At 42.8% G+C, this 18,192-nt stretch overlaps 2 protein-coding genes and 1 non-coding gene across 3 annotated transcripts; 1 reads left to right on the plus strand and 2 right to left on the minus strand.

Moving 5' to 3' along the window:
• The first annotated feature begins 4,694 nt into the window (after positions 1-4,694).
• Positions 4,695-11,266, plus strand: mrps18a (mitochondrial ribosomal protein S18A). The gene is made up of 6 exons (XM_046874096.1): positions 4,695-4,889; positions 7,887-7,918; positions 8,022-8,126; positions 9,220-9,343; positions 9,947-10,022; positions 10,843-11,266. Exons 1-6 carry the CDS (start codon positions 4,745-4,747, stop codon positions 10,985-10,987), a joined length of 627 nt encoding a protein of 208 aa, XP_046730052.1. The 5' UTR covers positions 4,695-4,744; the 3' UTR covers positions 10,988-11,266.
• trnag-ccc lies at positions 10,405-10,476 on the minus strand. The gene has a single exon. It is a non-coding gene; the product is annotated as a tRNA-Gly (tRNA).
• A 680-nt stretch (positions 11,267-11,946) lies between the features above and the next one.
• On the minus strand, positions 11,947-18,192 carry rsph9 (radial spoke head component 9). Its single transcript, XM_046874095.1, has 5 exons — positions 17,802-18,192; positions 16,237-16,405; positions 14,785-14,914; positions 14,378-14,524; positions 11,947-12,175 (listed from the first exon to the last, which is right to left on the minus strand). Exons 1-5 carry the CDS (start codon positions 18,026-18,028, stop codon positions 12,015-12,017), a joined length of 834 nt encoding a protein of 277 aa, XP_046730051.1. The 5' UTR covers positions 18,029-18,192; the 3' UTR covers positions 11,947-12,014.

Genomic DNA, 18,192 nt, shown 5'->3' on the forward strand with positions numbered 1-18,192 from the left:
CACATGTACCAGCCCATGATTTTGACCCGAAATAGTCCTAAAGTATTTGTCTGTTAGACGTCTGGGTAAATAAATACTCGTTGTGGACGTCACATTTTGAGTACGTCTTTGTCTGGTCCTGACACCCAAGTTCTGGATGAAGGTGTCTTTAATTGACATTATTCAATTAGATGAGAATGGTTCCACATGAATGTTCTAAAGATCTATGAAATCGGTGAGCAGTTGATAACCTCACCAATGGGGGAAAAATACTGAAGGGGTCCCCTTTCGAGTTGAGGTCATCTTTAAGTTTTAGAGAAGATTTTCCTTGCCTTACCCTAATACTTTTCCTTACCCTGTGCGTGGAACCAGGGATTTTTTATTGGGATGGCCAAGCAGGGGATATGCAAATGCTGCAATATTTTGATTTTAATTCAAATGAATATCAAATTTACATACAATTTATAGTCATAATTTACACACCCTGATGTTGGTCAAAACTACAAAGCGAGACTCGCTTTGTTTACAACAAAGTACTTTATTTATCTATGTTTACACACTATCACCTTCAAAATAGTCCCCTTGCACAGCAATACAGCGCCCCCAGCATTTCTGCCTCTTCTGGAATGTGTCCTTGAAGTCTTCTAACAAGAACCTTCTGTGTAGGCTACTGTACTGACTTATAAAGGTCAGTGCTCCTCGTGACTGTGCGTGCAGCCTCGTGCTGACCTCTGCTGGCGTGTTTCAAAACTTGTCTCGAAATTTTTGATCCCGCCTCGCATTTGATTGAATAAAATGCGCGATTCAGAGAGAACAATTTCAAAACTACTGAACCTAATTTTTTTTTAAATATATAAAATAAAGATGATTTATTATTATTATTATTATTATTATTATTATTATTATTATTATTATTAATGTGGTTATCCCAGAAATTATTTTTTTATGCAATTTTTTTTAATTTTAAGTGGGGTGGCCAGTGGGAGGAGCCCCTGCCTGGTTGGCTCCGCCCCCTGCCATCACCACTGGTTCACAAATTACGAATAAATCTACAGGACCTAAACGTTTCAGGGAGGAATTTACGATTCGTTCAATTCGTAGCCGTGATCTCTTTCATTCTTTATGAGATTATTTCAGTATTTCGATCATAATTCAATAATTCAACAGACTTTACAGATACACTTGAACTGGAAAAAATCCCAAAGTCTTTTCCACTTGTTGCTTTCTACTGAGCTGTGAATGGATATAATGAGGGGCTGCTACAAAAAAAAAAAAAAGTCAATAAGTGAAGTGTTGTGAAGAGTTCACTAACCAGGAATGATCCATTCACACAAAGGGGGGAAAAAAGAGGGGGAATCATTTTAATCAGAAAAAAAAAAAGTAAGCTCTCAGGGTTTGAGGCATTGTCTCGGCCGTGCTGCGTCCTGCATAGCATTAACTCTAATGGGGCTGGCAGACGTCTTCGCAGGAAAGGCAGAGCCTAGAGAGAGAGAGAGAGGGAGAGAGAGAGAGGGATAGAATGAGACATTGAAAGACAGACCGAGAGGCCTAACTCTCTAGAGACCTCTCAAAGCACATTGATTCTTTAAGAAGAGACTCTGCCACTCGGCACGTACGCCTCGAATCCTCTCCAGCCGCCTGGCCTCAGAGTGTGAGAGAAGAAAGAAAGAAAAAAGAAAAAAAAACAGAAAAGGGAACGAGAGATGGAAGGAACAGGAGGGAAGGAGCGAAGAAAGGCACGAGAAAAGGAAGCAGAAAGGATAAAAGAGGGAGCTTTGTTAGTGCTGGGATAGGACGAGTTTTCCGTCATTGGCACGCTGACATTTCCCAGATATTCTGATCACAGTGAACACACGCCGCACACACACACACACACACACACACACACACACACACACACACACACACACACACACACACAAATACATACACACAAATCTGGACGTGGTGAAATATCTTACTAGAAACTTTTCCTGCCAAATATTTCCTCCCATCCCCAGTTTATAGCTGCAGATCAACCAGCAAACACAACTATACACGGTATGGTCAAAATTATGTGGACACCTGACTATTAAGATTATGCACTTTTTGAAAAATCCACATTCCACATTGAGTGGATAATGAACTGCATCTATCTATCTATCTATCTATCTATCTATCTATCTATCTATCTATCTATCTATCTATCTGATAGACTATCTATCAGACTGTCTGTCTGTCATTGGGGAAAGAGTTTGGGGAAGAACCACTTATGGCTGGATATCTATCTATCTATCTATCTATCTATCTATCTATCTATCTATCTATCTATCTATCTATCTATCTATCTATCTATCTGTCTGTCTATCTGTCTGTCTGTCTGTCTGTCTGTCTGTCTGTCTATCTATGTTGTGCAATACACCATTGCAGTATTTTTATTGAGTAAAACATTGCAATAAAAAACCTGATATTGACTGGACATGGCTCGTCCCAATTCCAGCTGTTTCCATTCGTCCACCTCTGGAAAAGCAAAAGTTGTTGTGCAAATGCTCTGTTTACTTGCTGCACCGCTGGTCTGATTTATTCCCGTTTCGCTCGGCTCCGACTTGCGTAATTTGCATAGCAGTGCAAGCAGAGAAACAGTCTGAAGACATTTTCTTCGGACGCATTTCAGGTCTTTTTAGGAACAGCAGACGCAGCGCTAACGCCTAGGGCCTTGTGCCTAGCATACGGTGCAGGAGCAGTCTTTCTGTTTAAATAAACATTCGTTACAATGACGTGTGCGAATCTGCCAAATGTTTCGCTGCAGGATCACAACTCTCGTGCAGTGTAGACGTCTAGACTTTCGATTCAGAAATCATTGCGTCTGGGTAAATATGAACGAGAGGTGATCTTCAAAGCATGTATTAAAATAACTTTTACATAACAGTAACATATTTCACTTCAAGGACTAAATATCAACATGTGAAATATACAGTATGTGCCCCAAATGTATTGGGACACCTGGCTTTTCCATACACCATATTTAGTACTTTGGTAAATTGTTACCACAGGGTTTTCCAGCTCCCATTCTCCATTTATGCTGTAATAATAGCTTTCAATCTTCTGGGTGAGATGTTTCATTAGATTTGGAGATCTTTGAGCTTTGGGGTCAGGTATTTATGTAGGTGAGGAGGCCTGGGGTACAGTCAGCATCAGAAATACATCACAAATGTGTTCAATAGGATTCCAGAGCAGGAAATCTTCCACTCCAACCCATATAAAGCATATCTTCATTTAGCTTTTCCATGCCCTGACATGGAAATTCTTTCAATTGTGTGTCACACTCCCTATAAATCCATATAGGCTACCCATTTATTCAAAAGAGCTCTTGTAATTTTTTGGTGCCACCAGCTTTAAACATGCCAATGAATAATTGTATGGTCAAAAATAGACAAAGGTCTCTTCATATAAAAAAAAAAAATAAAAAAATACTTCTGCCCGGATGGTTTATCCCAATTTGTCATTATTTCCCAGAAGCCTGCTCTTTTTTGCTAACAAGCAGCATTGGCATTTACAGAGCTTCTAAACAGCACGAGGATACAAAAGACTGTGCTGTGCAAACAGAAGTCCTGACCTGTAGTCTCAAATGTTCCACAGAAATGTTACTAGAAACCCTTTTGTTTTCACGGCTCTTGGCTTCGGATTTGCACTCAGAACAGAAAAGCGCTCCAGAACCGCAAAACAATATGGACCAAGTTCTTTTTTTTTAAGCGTCCCATCCCGCATTTCGTTCCCATCCGCTGGTATAATGAACTTCACTCTTCTGAGAAAATGTTCCACTATATTTTGCTGGAGATTGGCAGGTGAGGTAAAGAGGTCTGGGGTCAAATCAGTGCTTCAGTGATTCATCTCTAAGCAGGCCACTCAAGATCTTTCACTCCAACCCATGAAAACCCATAGATGTTCCACCAGATTTGGTGGCACACTCATGCGCAAGGGTGTTAGCAAAATCGGGTATTGATGTGGGTGAGGTGAGAGGGCCTGGGGTGAAATCAGCATGGAAAATAGCGTTTATAGCTCTCTAAAAAAAAAAAACCTTCCACTCCAAGCCATATAAAAGCAGATCTTTATGGAGCTGGCTTTGTGCATGTTGGAACAGGTCTAGATCTTCTATTTCGAGTGAACAGAAAATGTAATGCTCCCACATTTAAAGTTGTCCAGTACAACAGGTGGGAAAATCGGGTGTCCCAATACTTTTGGGCCCCACAGTGTCGGTTATAGGATTTTGAGTGTAATGAAAACGCGTATGAATTTAAATGGCGTAAATAAATCAGTGTTGTATTGAAGGGTTCTAATGCAAGAGTTGATTACTTTATTTAAAATGATTGTATGTTTACAAAACAAACAAAAAAAGAAATGAAATCATTTAATGTTACATTTTCTACAATTACAAATGCCAGATGCAAATGGCATGCATTATAATAATTTTTTATAATCATAATATAATATATTATATTATATTATATTATAATATATTATATTATATTATATTATAATATATTATATCATATTATATCATATTATAATATGATATAATATGATATAATATGATATAATATGATATATAATATAATATAATATAATATAATATAATAAACGTGAATGAAAATGTGATCAAGTCGAACAAAGTGAGCGTGGAAGTGGGCGGGGCAACGGGCGTTTACAGACACGCCTACCCTTCTTCTTTCGAGACCGCGGACTCGAGCATGCGCCGACAACCCAGGAAGAGAAGGTCGTGAGCAAGATGGCGACGCTCTGCGTGATGAAGTCCGTGAGAACGGCGCTCGGTGCAGTGCGCTCCGCTCTCGCTAACAGCTTAAACCCGAGGCCGTTTACTGGACCCCAGGTGTCGGTGTTTGGCTGCGCGTCGAGTCGCGGAATCCGGCAAGGTAGTGTGTTTTAGTTAGCATGTTAGCCTGCGCGGTTACACACATGTACGGGGGTCTAAAGGATAAACATCGGACTTGACGCTGTTGCCAAAAGTCACCTGCGATGGCGCCGCCCCAGTGGCAGCCTGTTGCAGCAGCGCCCGTTTATATTTATTATAAATTAGGAGTGTATCGATACACATATTCGTCTCGAAATTCTTTGGTACGGGGCTTTCGATTCGGTGCACACGTATGCAATCCGTTTTACGTACGGAACATAGTTACAAATCCCCAGAACACATTAAGTTTGTTTTGTTTCCGCCTTGCGCGTTTTTTAAATTATTAAACTTTAAAATATACACAACAATGCCAGGGGTATATATTTATATACAGTACAGACCAAAAGTTTGGACACACCTTCTCATTCAAAGAGTTTTCTTTATTTTCATGACTATGAAAATTGTAGATTCACACTGAAGGCATCAAAACTATGAACTAACATATGTGAAAGTATATACATAACAAAAAAGTGTGAAACAACTGAAAATGTCATATTCTAGGTTCCTCAAAGTAGCCACCTTTTTGCTTTGATTTGCACACTCTTGGCATTCTCTTGATGAGCTTCAAGAGGTAGTCTCCTGAAATGGTTTTCCAACAGTCTTGAAGGAGTTCCCAGAGATGCTTAGCACTTGTTGGCCCTTTTGCCTTCACTCTGCGGTCCAGCTCAACCCAAACCGTCAGGATTGGGTTCAGATCCGGTGACTGTGGAGGCCAGGTCATCTGGCGCAGCACCCCATCACTCTCCTTCTTGGTCAAATAGCCCTTACACAGCCTGGAGGTGTGTTTGGGGTCATTGTCCTGTTGAAAAATAAATGATGGTCCAACTAAACGCAAACCGGATGGAATAGCATGCCGCTGCAAGATGCTGTGGTAGCCATGCTGGTTCAGTATGCCTTCAATTTTAAATAAATCCCCAACAGTGTCACCAGCAAAGCACCCCCACACCATCTCCTCCATGCTTCACGATGGGAACCAGGCATGTAGAGTCCATCCGTTCACCTTTTCTGCGTCGCACAGAGACACGGTGGTTGGAACCAAAGATCTCAAATTTGGACTCATCAGACCAAAGCACAGATTTCCACTGGTCTAATGTCCATTCCTTGTGTTCTTTAGCTCAAACAAGTCTCTTCTGCTTGTTGCCTTTCTTTAGCAGTGGTTTCCTAGCAGATATTCTACCATGAAGGCCTGATTCACACAGTCTCCTCTTAACAGTTGTTGTAGAGATGTTTCTGCTGCTAGAACTCTGTGTGCCATTGACCTGGTCTCTTATCTGAGCTGCTGTTAACCTGTGATTTCTGAGGCTGGTGACTCGGATGAACTTATCCTCCGCAGCAGAGGTGACTCTTGGTCTTCTTTTCCTGGGGCGGTATGCATGTGAGCCAGTTTCTTTGTAGCGCTTGATGGTTTTTGTGACTGCACTTGGGGACACTTTCAAAGTTTTCCCAATTTTTCGGACTGACTGACCTTCATTTCTTAAAGTAATGATGGCCACTCGTTTTCTGTACTTAGCTGCTTTTTTCTTGCCATAATACAAATTCTAACAGTCTATTCGGTAGGACTATCAGCTGTATATCCACCTGACTTCTGCACAACACAACTGATGGTCCCAACCCCATTTCCACATGTGTTAATTCATAGTTTTGATGCCTTCAGTGTGACTCTACAATTTTCATAGTCATGAAAATAAAGAAAACTCTTTGAATGAGAAGGTGTGTCCAAACTTTTGGTCTGTACTGTACAGTGGAACCTCGGGTTACGAGTTTAATTGGTTCCATCACTTTACTCTTAACCTGAAAAGCTCGTATCCCGATACAAATTTTCCCAGGCTTCTTTGTTGGCGGCATGGTGATAGGAATACGTACAGTATTTAAAGTTCAGGAATTCCACACTGTTAGAGCGACGAGCGGATGTGTATGTGCTGCACAAGAGCGCAGCGAGAGCACGTGGCAATACGTAAAAAAACTAACCTGCCTGCGATTTTTCCGTGCGCAACGCTCGTATCCTAAAAAATTTCTCGTAACTAGAGGCAACATTTTTTATGAATTGCGACTCTTAACCTGAATTTTACGTATCCAGGGGCGCTCGTAACCCGAGGTTCCACTGTATATGTATATATATTTGTTTTGTGCAGGCATGAAACCATTAAAGAGTCCATAGGGCTAGCCGTTTAACAAGGAAGGGGCTAGGGGCTAATGTTTTAGCGATTCTTTAGCATTTTATGTCCAGCTTCAAGAATTTCAGGGAGGGAAGGAAGGAAGGAAGACATTCGTTAAAGTATGCTGAAATAAGTATTACAGTGAAGTAGATCATATCTTTAGAAAGTTAAATATTAAATGTAAAATCACATACATATCTGTATTACACACATTGGGGTCTTAGAATTTAATATTTAATAAAAAATAAAATCAAAGTTTTCTCATTTGTTTGGTGTTGTGTAATCAATTTAATTTGCACAAATTTAATTGATTACTTGATTTAACCAATATAATAAATGTACAAAATATACAATATAATAAATATTGCAAATGTATTGAATGTAATTTATTCTATTTTATTTTTACATAAAATATTATTCATTAGTTTTGCGGATTTATAATGATTGATAATGATAATGATTGTTGGAACTCGCCGCAAAAATCCATAGTTTTTCCGGGTTGCGTTATACAGTACAAGAGCAGCCTCTAGAGGAGAATCACTGATGCTACATGCTGTTTATTAAAAAAAAAAAGTTTCTTATTTATTTTGGATGGAGCTGTTTTTTTATTTATTTATTTGGAGTGTTTACTAATTGATTTAGTTTGAATGCATGTCTTATTTACCTGAATATTTATTACTAATATTTGATATATTCACGTGTAGCAATTTTTTATGATTCAGTAGTGTTGTCAGCTATCAGGAAGTACGATCCATTCTAGTCAACCTCTAATTCTGATGCACTTGTTTGCCTTTTTCCCTCAGTGGTGGAGAAGCAGGATGGCAAAACTACAGTAGTAAGTCTTCACAAATGCAGCTTTTTTCCCTGATTTTATTATTAACTAGAATTTGAATGTTCTTTTCTCAGTGGTGGATTTTCAGCAGGTTTTGTATTTGTAGATCGAGGGTTTGATGGCGCCCGCCCCGAAGAGCCAACAACCCCCAAACCCATCTGCCAAATGCCCGATTTACCGTTGGAACCTTCAGAACAAGTACACGTACACGGTAAGTGTCGGGTTCCAGCATTGCATCCAGCACCGGAAACCATTCGCTGCTAATGAGGATGGTTCCACAAAGATGCATGAGATTACTGCTGAGGGTTTTGGTAGAAGAACTTTGCCCCGTATATTGAGCTGCTCAACAGTTCTAGTTGTTTTTTGTCGAGTTTTTCGTTTCATGAAGCGGCAATGTTTTAAAATATTTGTAAAAGGTCTAGACTCCATGGCAGGCAAGGTCAGCACCCAGACTCTTCGAAGAGACATGGCTTTTTTCTTTCTTTTCTGAGCACTGATAACAAGATGGATGGTCCCTCTCCTCTTTAGTCCGGAGGACATGGTGTCTATGGTTTTCAGGAATGTAAATTTCCATTCATTTTTCAAACAGTGGAAGGCTTTTAGGGCTTTTTCTGGCTCATGTTTACGCATGCCTACATTTTAAACTTTTCAGAATCAGGGTTGTAAAACAAATGGATGTTAAGGATGAGTCCTTAACGTTTCTTCCGCACGAAGTCTCGGAGACGTTTTTCCTCGCCACCGCCTCGCTCATTAGTGACTTCAAGCAAATTCACAAGTCTCGTCATATCCTGAGGACATGTTGAGATCCTTCAGGGAACAGGAAACACTGACGTGTGATGGGCGCCATTCTTTTGTTCCTCGAAGCGGTGCTTCTGAAGTCCAGGCTTCCAGAACCTGTAAACCTCCCCACTGTATTTTTTTTTTTTCCACTACCAGATCAGGTTTCTTGCAGCAGGAAAATCTCAAACAGGGCTAAGTACCGAAGTGGTGATTAGCCCTCGGCATAAACCGAACTAGCGCACGTTTTTATTAGTGTGGGAAGCTCAAGTGTGCTTTTATTGGTCCTTTCGGTTTCTGGCGCTTCCTCTGTAATAAAACACGAATGTGAAAGGGGTGCGTTACTGCTCTTTTTCCGCCCACAAACAACTTTCCTAATGACCTTGTAAATAAATGTAATCCGATTGCGCTACTTTATCTCTGGGTGTAATTCAGGAACCAATGTGTCCAAAATGTACTGGCACCATGGCGTTTTCTTCAAACCTTTTCTCAAACTCTTTTTCTCTCCTACAATTTCTAACCCACAGGACGTTCTATTGCTGAGTCAGTTCATCCGCTCTGATGGAGGGATGCTGCCCAGACGCATCACAGGCCTCTGTGCTCAGGAACACCGCAAGATCGCGGCGTGCGTGCAGATGGCGCACCGAGCAGGTCCGTACCTCTCCAGGCTTTTAACAGGGTCTGTACTGTAGGTACGACATCTGACGGGAGAAAAAGAAAAGATTAAGAAGGAAAGAAAGTGGAGAGAGTCAGAGACAGAAAGAGGAAAAATGTTGTCAGAAAGACGAGTAAAGATGGAGAGTAAGTTGGGAATAAAGAGTAAAAGATGGGAAGAAAGAAAACGAAAAACACGAAAATACAGAAAAGCACGAAAGAGAGTTAATAAGGAAAGAAAGATTGAGCAAGAAAAAGTGAGGAAAAGAAAATGTTAATGAAGGAAAAAGAGTGGAGAGAAAGATAGAAAGGAAAGAGAATAGAAAAGAAAGACTGAGGGGAAAAAAAGAAGAGAAAGGAAGTATGGAAAAAACAGTGCATGAAGGAAAGAAAGATTGACAGAGTGTAAAGAGAGAAGGAGAGAAAGAAAGGAAGCAAGGCAGGATTAGAAACAAAGAGTGAAAAGAGCGAGAGGAAAAAGGAGAAAGGGAGATTAAGGAATGAAGGGAGAGAGAGGGAGGGAGGGAAAGAACGAGTGTTTGTAATTGTAGACCTTTGTGTTTCCTGGACTGAAGCTAATTTCCTCTCGTCCTGCACCAGGTCTCCTTCCAGACCACAGACCACGTCTTCCTGAAGGCCACGTAGCAAAGCCCAAACGCCACCCGCCACTCAACAGGTACGCATCTCCATCCAACACCGAAACCTTCATGCGTTTGTTCCTCAGTGTTCCAACAGCTCAGTGATGCATCTCCAGGAGGAAAAGTCCACCAAAAGTTCCACAAAACTGGTTCCCAATGTGAGATAAATGACCTTTCCAACCATATGTGGTTCTTCAACATACATGGAGGCACACAAATGTATAGGATGCGCTAGATAGAATGAAATTTCCCCTCGAGTTGAACTAAAAACTTTCTTTCGGCTTCTCCCGTTAGGGGTCGCCACAGCGGATCCTCCGCACGTTTGATTTGGCACATGTTTTTACGCTGGATGCCCTTCCTAACGCAACCCTCCCCAATTTATCCGGGCTTGGGACCGGCACTGAGAGTGGCTGGGGATGGTCCCCTGACCGGGAATCGAACCTGGGTCGCAGCGGTGGGAGCGCTGTGTCTTAACCACTAGACCACCAGGGGACATACTTCCCCTCGAGTTGAACTAGTAGACCAAAAATCCTGTGAAGACCAAGATATGGGTTGGAGTGGAGGATCTTGACCTGCCTGATATAGAGCTCTAATCCGTTTTAAAGACCTTCAGATAAATTGGAACTCTGAGTGTACACCAGACCTCCTCACCTCACCCTTGTGTCTTGAATGAGCAGAAATCTTTATAAAATCTAGAGGAACATGTTCCCAGAAATGTGAAGGTTATTAAGAGTTAAGATGTGGAATGAGATGTTTAAAAACAAGCACCTGGAGCTCCTGCGTGTGAGGAACGTTTTCTACAGTGGGACTATTCCTTTTTTAGATGTTTTTCTTTTGTTTGTTTGTTTTTTCCCGCAGGTACCTGACTCGTTACTCTGTGAAATCGGTGAAGCCCATCTACAGGAAAGGAGTGAAGTGGTGTAAGAACCGCATGCCTGTAGGACACCCAGCTCTCAAGGACAACATCAGATACGGTCCCAAGCCGATCTACACCAAACACTGACGCTTCCGCAGACGCAAAAAAACAACAACAAGGCGTCGATGCGATCGGGATGGCTGGGACCTCCAGAGATCTGCAGAGTGATCACTTGTCCTTGTGGATGACACTTCCTGCTTTCGATGCTCCTGAGATGTCGCACAGCATCGTTCTGACCTTGAGAACTGAATACACAAGACCCTTTTTTTTTTCTTCCCCACAGTTACTGTCACAGGCTGTGTGTTGAAAGCTGACACTCACTTCCTGAACTGCAGATGCTCCAAATAAAACTGGGTACCATGCTTAGTAGGCTACTGTGTATCTCTGTGTGTGTGTGTGTGTGTGTGTGTGTGTGTGTGTGTGTGTGTGTGTGTGTGTGTGTGTGTGTGTGTGTGTGTGTGTGTGTGAGAGTGTGAGAGTGTGAGAGTGTGAGAGTGTGAGAGTGTGAGAGTGATGAGGGAAGTCCAAAACTTTTTCCCTTATTTGTTTGTTGCTCTAAAACCTGTATATACAAAGAGATATTTTTTTATTTTTTTTAACTGAGCGACGTTAACAAGCTGGATGGTCCCACTCCTCTTTAGGCCAGAGGACGTGGTGTCCACGGTTTCCAATAAGAAACTCAATTATCCGTTTGTTCAACACTTTTCCCACTTTGCCTCATTACATTTAAAATGAGTTTTGGCCTCAAGAAGATGCAGGCGTTTTCGGATCATGTTCACGCATGACCACTCCTTTGCATTATTGTAAAATTGTCCTTCACAGTTAGGTGAAACTCTGCCCATATTTACTTCTGAGAACTCTCCCTCTCTCGAAGATACACGATATTTAGACCTGACCTGTTGTCGATTAATCTCAATAGTTGCAAAACATTTGTTTTATTTTAATTCCATTCCCAGCCTTTTGTTGCCCAATCCTAAATTTTTTTGAGACCTTCAGTTTCAACATGTTTTCTATGTTCTATTGTGAATAAAATATGGATTTATAACATTATTACATTCTGTTTTTAATTTACATGTTACACAACGTTCCAATGTTTTTGGAATCGGGGTCACCGCTACAGCATGAAGGGCAGGTCCAGGGTCTTAAGGCCGTCTCCCATGTAGATGTAGCCATGTTGAGAGGTTCCGGGTACGTGGTAGAAGGTGAGCCCGAACCACAGCAGACTCCGGATAACGCAAACTTTGCTACCATGCTCGAACTGCAGACTCCATGACCCTGAAGAGAAAGAACATAGAAGTGAGTGACACTTTTCAAAGCCGTTTCACAAGTGAGATCCAGAGATCCTTGGGAACTGCAAGCAGAAGCCAAGGCTTTGTCAGGAAATAAATAAGGATCATGTGGTGAGTTTTAAAAGCAATAGCACAGTAAGTCTAAAGTGATAACAGATTTGAGATTCTGACATGAACAACCAGGCCAAGATCTCTCCAAAGCCTGATGCTAATCAGATCATAGTGTACTGTTTGGACAAAAGTTTGAAAACACCTCACTATAAGGATGGTATGGGCTTATTGAACATCTGTCTACATTTAATCCCCATATGCTTTTCTGGGAAGATGAGATGTTCCACTAGATTTTATGGAGATTTGTAGCTCATTCAGAACTCAGGTAGTGAGGAGGCCTAGGGTTAAATAAAAATGGCATCTCAATGTTGTTCAATAGGGTTTAAAGCTCAAGGCCACTCAAGATCTTCCACTCCAAGTCATATCTTCACTCAGAGTTAATTTAGGATGAAGAAATCGAGAAAAACATCCAGTGCTGATGGAAAGTGTTCACGAGAGACTGGTATGAGTTGTCAGAAAGGTTAGAGGAACTCTGATAACCTCTGTGAGCAGAAAAGTATTCCAACTTGTTGAGATACTTTTCCTCACACCATTTCACCACCTCCACCAACATGGACTGTTCACACATGGCAGATTTGGTGCGAACAGTCCAGGATGATGGAGGTGGTGAACTGAGGAACAGTGTGGTAATAGTGTTCCTCGCACCATTACAGCACCCCCACCAGCCTGACAGTTTTTCCAGGACACATTGCACCAATAATACCAACGTTATTTGCTCCTGGATGGAAACTTTTAGCGTAATAATGCACCAAAACATGAGTTCAGCATTCTTCACCCATCGCCCAGCCGATATCAGTCACTAGATCTGAGCTTTAGTGATTGAACTGGCGGAAATGTGCAATGGCATCACCTTAGCATGGACAAGGTAATGTTTCTACAGATGCCATGAAGACCTCAGGAACTACAGGAAGACCTAACTCCAGTAAAGTGCTCAGTGAGTATATTTTCAAACGAATGTCAAAAGCTCCAGACAAAAAAAATGTTAATATGAGGAAACGGCGGTGCTCCTGGATAGCGTAATGCATGTTGAAATTTGGAAGGCATCCAGATGAACCCGTTCACCTTCAAAACCTGCTTCTGTGTGTGCGACATGTGAGGAATGTTTGGGCTAAGGGTTTGAGCGAACGAAATACCAGGCCAAGGCCAAATCTCAAGGCTTCGTCGTCTAATGTTCACATAACGTAGAGCGATCAAAGCCAGAAGTCTTTGCTTTACGGGATTTCTTGCATTTCTGATTTATTACATGCTTTCTAAGTAACCCTAGATCATAATGGAGCAGAGTTGTCACTCCATGGGTGGTGGGTGGAACCCGATGAGATCTCGGAGAGAAACTCCAGATTTCTATACATCGATTACTAATACCGTGTACCAAATTTCCTCTAAGGATGAGAGCCACGCTGTTTTTTTACACTAAATGGAGCTTCCAAAAAAAAAATAGTGTGGATTGAGGAGATTTTCGGGAAGTCGAAAGTCGTTTAAAACTCGTCGGGAGAACCCGTGCCAAAATACCACCCACTCTGACTAGGAGATTCTGGGGTTTTTTTTCTTGCCAGACTCGAAGAACGATAAGTGTGTCAAGAAAAGTAGCGAGAGGACCAGCAGTGCAAACTCTTATGGGAAAGAACACCGAACAAGGAAACGGTGAGAACAATGGAATCACAGTTCGCGGTACTCGGGTCAGCTAGTTACCGTTTCACATCACTCAATACATGGAAGAGCTCCAGCTACACAGAGCGAAAATGTGCAGGGATCACTGACGATAGAGTAGTGGTGGACAGTAAGGAGTAAAACTAATTCCAGTACTTAAGTAGCTTGTTCTCTGCTGAAGAATTTGCATTTGGACTTTAACTTCACTACATTCCAAAGTCAAATATCAGACTTTTAACTCAACTACGTTTTGCGAAACACGCAGCGTGTCACCGATCGCCGTTTTGAACTTGTTTCGATCGCCGCTTGGTGTATCTGCTGATCACGAACTGTATGTTGGTGATCAGGAGACACACTTATCACCAAGCGCCGATCGGAACAAGTTCAAAACCCAAATTGGTTCCTAAACGTTCTCAGCAATCAGCATTACCTTTCAGCACATCGTCGCTCAGAACATCCAGGAAGTCAATGGCAGGGTTCAGATCAGCCATTTCCAAAATGGATTTCTTCTTCAGGGTCTTGGCTTCGGAGAAATGCATGTAGTTGTTCAGCTTTGCAGCCTCGGTAGGGTTCAGGCCTGGGAGGGGGAAGTAGGGGGGCAGGGGACAGAAAATGATGTAAATGCCTATCCACAAGATAATTATTATTGCAAATTTTTCCTTGACAACCAAAAAAAACGAGGTCCAGAGCTGAGTCATGGCCCAGACGGATTCTCTCACACAGCTGCATCTCATCTCCTCAGAGTAAACCCACCCACACACACACACACACACACACACACACACACACACACACACACACACACACACGACACCCACATAAGAGAGAAAGTCCCACCCTGAAAGCTGGGGTTCGTCTGCACATTGCCATGGGGGCTCCGAATGTATGCGCCACGTGGTACAACAGCCACCTCTTTATCGATGGTAAACACCGTAGCAGCCAGCCTGTTCTCCTCGCTCACTTTCATCTACAGAGAAAAAAAAAGAAAACGCCGTCGGAGCAGCGCGTGAACGACCACACAGGCCATGTTTCAATCTGGAATCTAAACATTACAATGTAAACACCTCATTTATCACCCACTACGGTTTACTCGGCCTGGACGGGCTTTACAGAGTCCAGCTATATATTTATGTTTAGGGCATTTGGCAGACGTCGTCTCATCCACAGCATGTCTGAATACATTCTGGTACTGGTTTATTAGGACACGGGGTAAAAATATCAGGAGAAGTTCTAAGGATAAGTGAAACAGTGGTGTAGGAATTGAGGAAAGAGTAGAGCAGTGGTAGAGGATTAGGGAAATCAGTAAATAAAGATTGAGAGATGGAGGTGGAGGATGGAGAGATCAGTGAAGTAGTGGCAGAGGATAGAGGGATCAGTGAAGTAGTCGCAGAGGATGGAGGGATTAGTGGTGCAGGGGTAGAGGATGGAGGGATCATTGAAATAGTGGGAGAGGATGGAGGGGTCAGTGAAGGAGTGGGAAAAGATAGAGGGATCATTGAAATGGTGGGAGAGGATGGAGGGGTCAGTGAAGGAGTGGGAAAAGATGGCGGGATTGGTGGTGCAGGGGTAGAGGAATCATGGGATTGAGAAGAACAGGAAGAGAGGATGGAGGTATTAAGGAAGGCGTGGTAGAGGATGAGGGATCAGTGGTGCAGGGGTAGAGGAATCAAGGGATGAGTAGATCAGTGATAGAGGATGGAGGAATCAGTGGTGGAGTGGTAGATGATGGAGGGATCAGTAGTGGTGGTAGATGATGGAGGGATCAGTAGTGGAGTGGTAGATGATGGAGGGATCAATGGGTGAAGATCGTGGAATCAGTGGTGGAGTGGTAGATGATGGAGGGATCAGTGAGTGAAGATGGTGGAATCAGTGGTGGAGTAGTAGATGATGGAGGGATCAGTGGTGGAGTGCTAGATGATGGAGAGATCAATTGGTGAAGATGGTGGAATCAGTGGTGGAGTGGTAAATGATGGAGGGATCAGTGGGTGAAGATGGTGGAATCAGTGGTGGAGTAGTAGATGATGGAGGGATCAGTAGTCGAGTGGTAGATGATGGAGGGATCAAAGGGTGAAGATGGTGGAATCAGTGGTGGAGTAGTAAATGATGGAGGGATCAGTGGTTGAAGATGGTGGAATCAGTGGTGGAGTAGTAGATGATGGAGGGATCAGTGGGTGAAGATTCACAGCTCACACTTCAAATAATTTAGAACTTCTAAACTGAACCAGGTTCCTCTGCATTTTAAATACCTCTACTACGATGATGTTATTTGTGACGGTATGTGCGACTCACCATGACGTTCTCCCCCACAGCAGCATCTCCTCCTCCCTGGCGCCGAATCTCCGCGGGGTCGTATTGGTGCGACGGGTCGCCCAGAAATCGCCCCTTAGCCACTGCAGCCACGTTTGCCACCATGGCCTCGGTGACTTGCGGGAGCAGGTGCCAATCCATGCAGTTCATACTGGAAGAGGATCAGAGATAACATTCAAGATCATCATCTACAGCAGGATGGGTTTGCAGGAAGGGGTCAGAAGTTTCCCGGTCACAGTATATTTCTGATTGGCTGGGATGCTAGTGCTGGGATCTGAACTCTGACCTTCTGATCACTTCCTGTTTTTGTTTTATAACAATATAACTTTGTGGAAACATTTGACAGCACTCCAGGCCTCCTCATCCTAGTTGGAGAAGGAGGAGAATGAGATGAAGGAGTAGTAGAAATAAGAGGAGGAGGAGAAGAAGGGCAAGTAGATGATGAAGTAGTGGGATATTTAGAAGGAAGGAGGAGATGGAGTATTAGGAAAAAGGGATGGAGGAGGGGAAGGACAAGGAGAAGGAAGAGATGGAGTAGTAGGAAAAGGAGATGTTGGAATATTAGGAGAAGGAGGAGAAGGAGAAGAAAGTAGATGTTGGATTAGTTGGAGTGAAGAGGAGGAAATTTTAGAAGGAGGACAAAGAGAAGTAGATTTAGTAAAAGTAGGAGAAGAAGGATGAGATGTTAATAGTAGGAGAAGGAGGAGATGCTGGAGTAGAAAGAGAAAAGGTGAAGGAGGAGGAGTAGATGCACAAGTAGTAAGAGAAGGAGGAGGAGATGTAAGAATTGTTGGAGAAGGAGGAGGCGCATGAGTAGATGTTGGAGTAGTTAGAAATGGAGGAGCAGGAGGAGATGTTCGGAGGAGGAGATGTTAGAGTAGTTGGAGAAGAATAAGGAGATGAAGGAGGGGAAGAGCTGTACGAAAAGTAGGAGAAGAAGGATGAAGTGATGTTAATAGTAGGAGAAGGAGGAGATGCTGGAGTAAAAGAGAAAATGAGAAGGAGAAGGAGGAGGAGTATACGCACAAGTAGTAAGAGAAGGAGGAGGAGATGTAAGAGTTGTTGGAGAAGGAGGAGGCGATGAGTAGATGTTGGAGTAGTTAGAAATGGAGGAGCAGGAGATGTTAGGAGGAGGAGTTGTAGAGTAGTTGGAGAAGAATTAGGAGATGGAGGAAGGGAGTAGATGTTTGGAAGAGGAGATAAAGTGGTTGAAGAAGGAGGAGGCAGATGAGAAAGAAATGGAGGAGGAGAATGAGATGGAGATATTGAAGTAGTAGGAGAAAAAATGAAGGAGGAAGACATGTAGTAGTAGAAGTATGAGGAGAAGAAAGAACTGGGCACCTCCATGGCTTATGCCTGGTTGTCCACAAACCTTTGGCCATATCGTGTCATCTAATTAGGCAATCACTTGCATAGGCTTGGGAGGAGAATGGTACAGTGGTGTGCCTCCAGATTTTGGTCAGATTTGGTGTGGTCACATAGGGGTGGAAAAAAAAGGCGGGTGTCCGAATACTTTGGACCGCCACGCACAAGAGGGTATTTCTCACCTGTATAAGCACTTCTTGTCCTTTATCTCGTCTTCTCCGACCCCCTGAGCGATGAAGTAATCATGTTTGATGCCCAGGATCTTGCCCCAGAGCAGCACTCGGTTGAATCTGTAGTGAGACTTCAGGATGATCATGGAGGTCTGCAGGGCGGCGCGCTGCTCGGAGCTAAGGCTCAGGCCGTTCCCACACACCAGATCCAGGGAACTGAACAAACTACTCGCGTCCATTCCTTCCTTCTTACAGTTTATTCTGTGGCTTTGAAGCGGGTTTTTTATCACAACGGATCGCTTTCCGTTCACTCCAGTCGTGAACACACACGCTCGGGGTCGCCACAGTCAACAAACTTTCTGTATACTGGTTGCCTTAGCAACGCGACCCCGGAAGCACGTCT

Source organism: Silurus meridionalis, chromosome 18 (genome assembly GCF_014805685.1).
Source record: "Silurus meridionalis isolate SWU-2019-XX chromosome 18, ASM1480568v1, whole genome shotgun sequence".
NCBI lineage: Eukaryota > Metazoa > Chordata > Actinopteri > Siluriformes > Siluridae > Silurus > Silurus meridionalis.

Excerpts from the sequence above, each read along its gene's own strand:
- rsph9 (XM_046874095.1), bottom strand. The coding sequence starts at position 18,028 with ATGGACGCGAGTAGTTTGTTCAGTTCCCTGGATCTGGTGTGTGGGAAC. Across the intron at positions 14,915-16,236 it reads CTGTGGGGGAGAACGTCATG|ATGAAAGTGAGCGAGGAGAA; the intron begins GTGAGTCGCACA and ends TTTTCTCTGTAG. Across the intron at positions 14,525-14,784 it reads GACGAACCCCAGCTTTCAGG|GCCTGAACCCTACCGAGGCT; the intron begins GTGGGACTTTCT and ends TCCCCCTCCCAG.
- mrps18a (XM_046874096.1), top strand. The coding sequence starts at position 4,745 with ATGGCGACGCTCTGCGTGATGAAGTCCGTGAGAACGGCGCTCGGTGCA. Across the intron at positions 4,890-7,886 it reads GAGTCGCGGAATCCGGCAAG|TGGTGGAGAAGCAGGATGGC; the intron begins GTAGTGTGTTTT and ends TTTTTCCCTCAG. Across the intron at positions 9,344-9,946 it reads GCAGATGGCGCACCGAGCAG|GTCTCCTTCCAGACCACAGA; the intron begins GTCCGTACCTCT and ends GTCCTGCACCAG.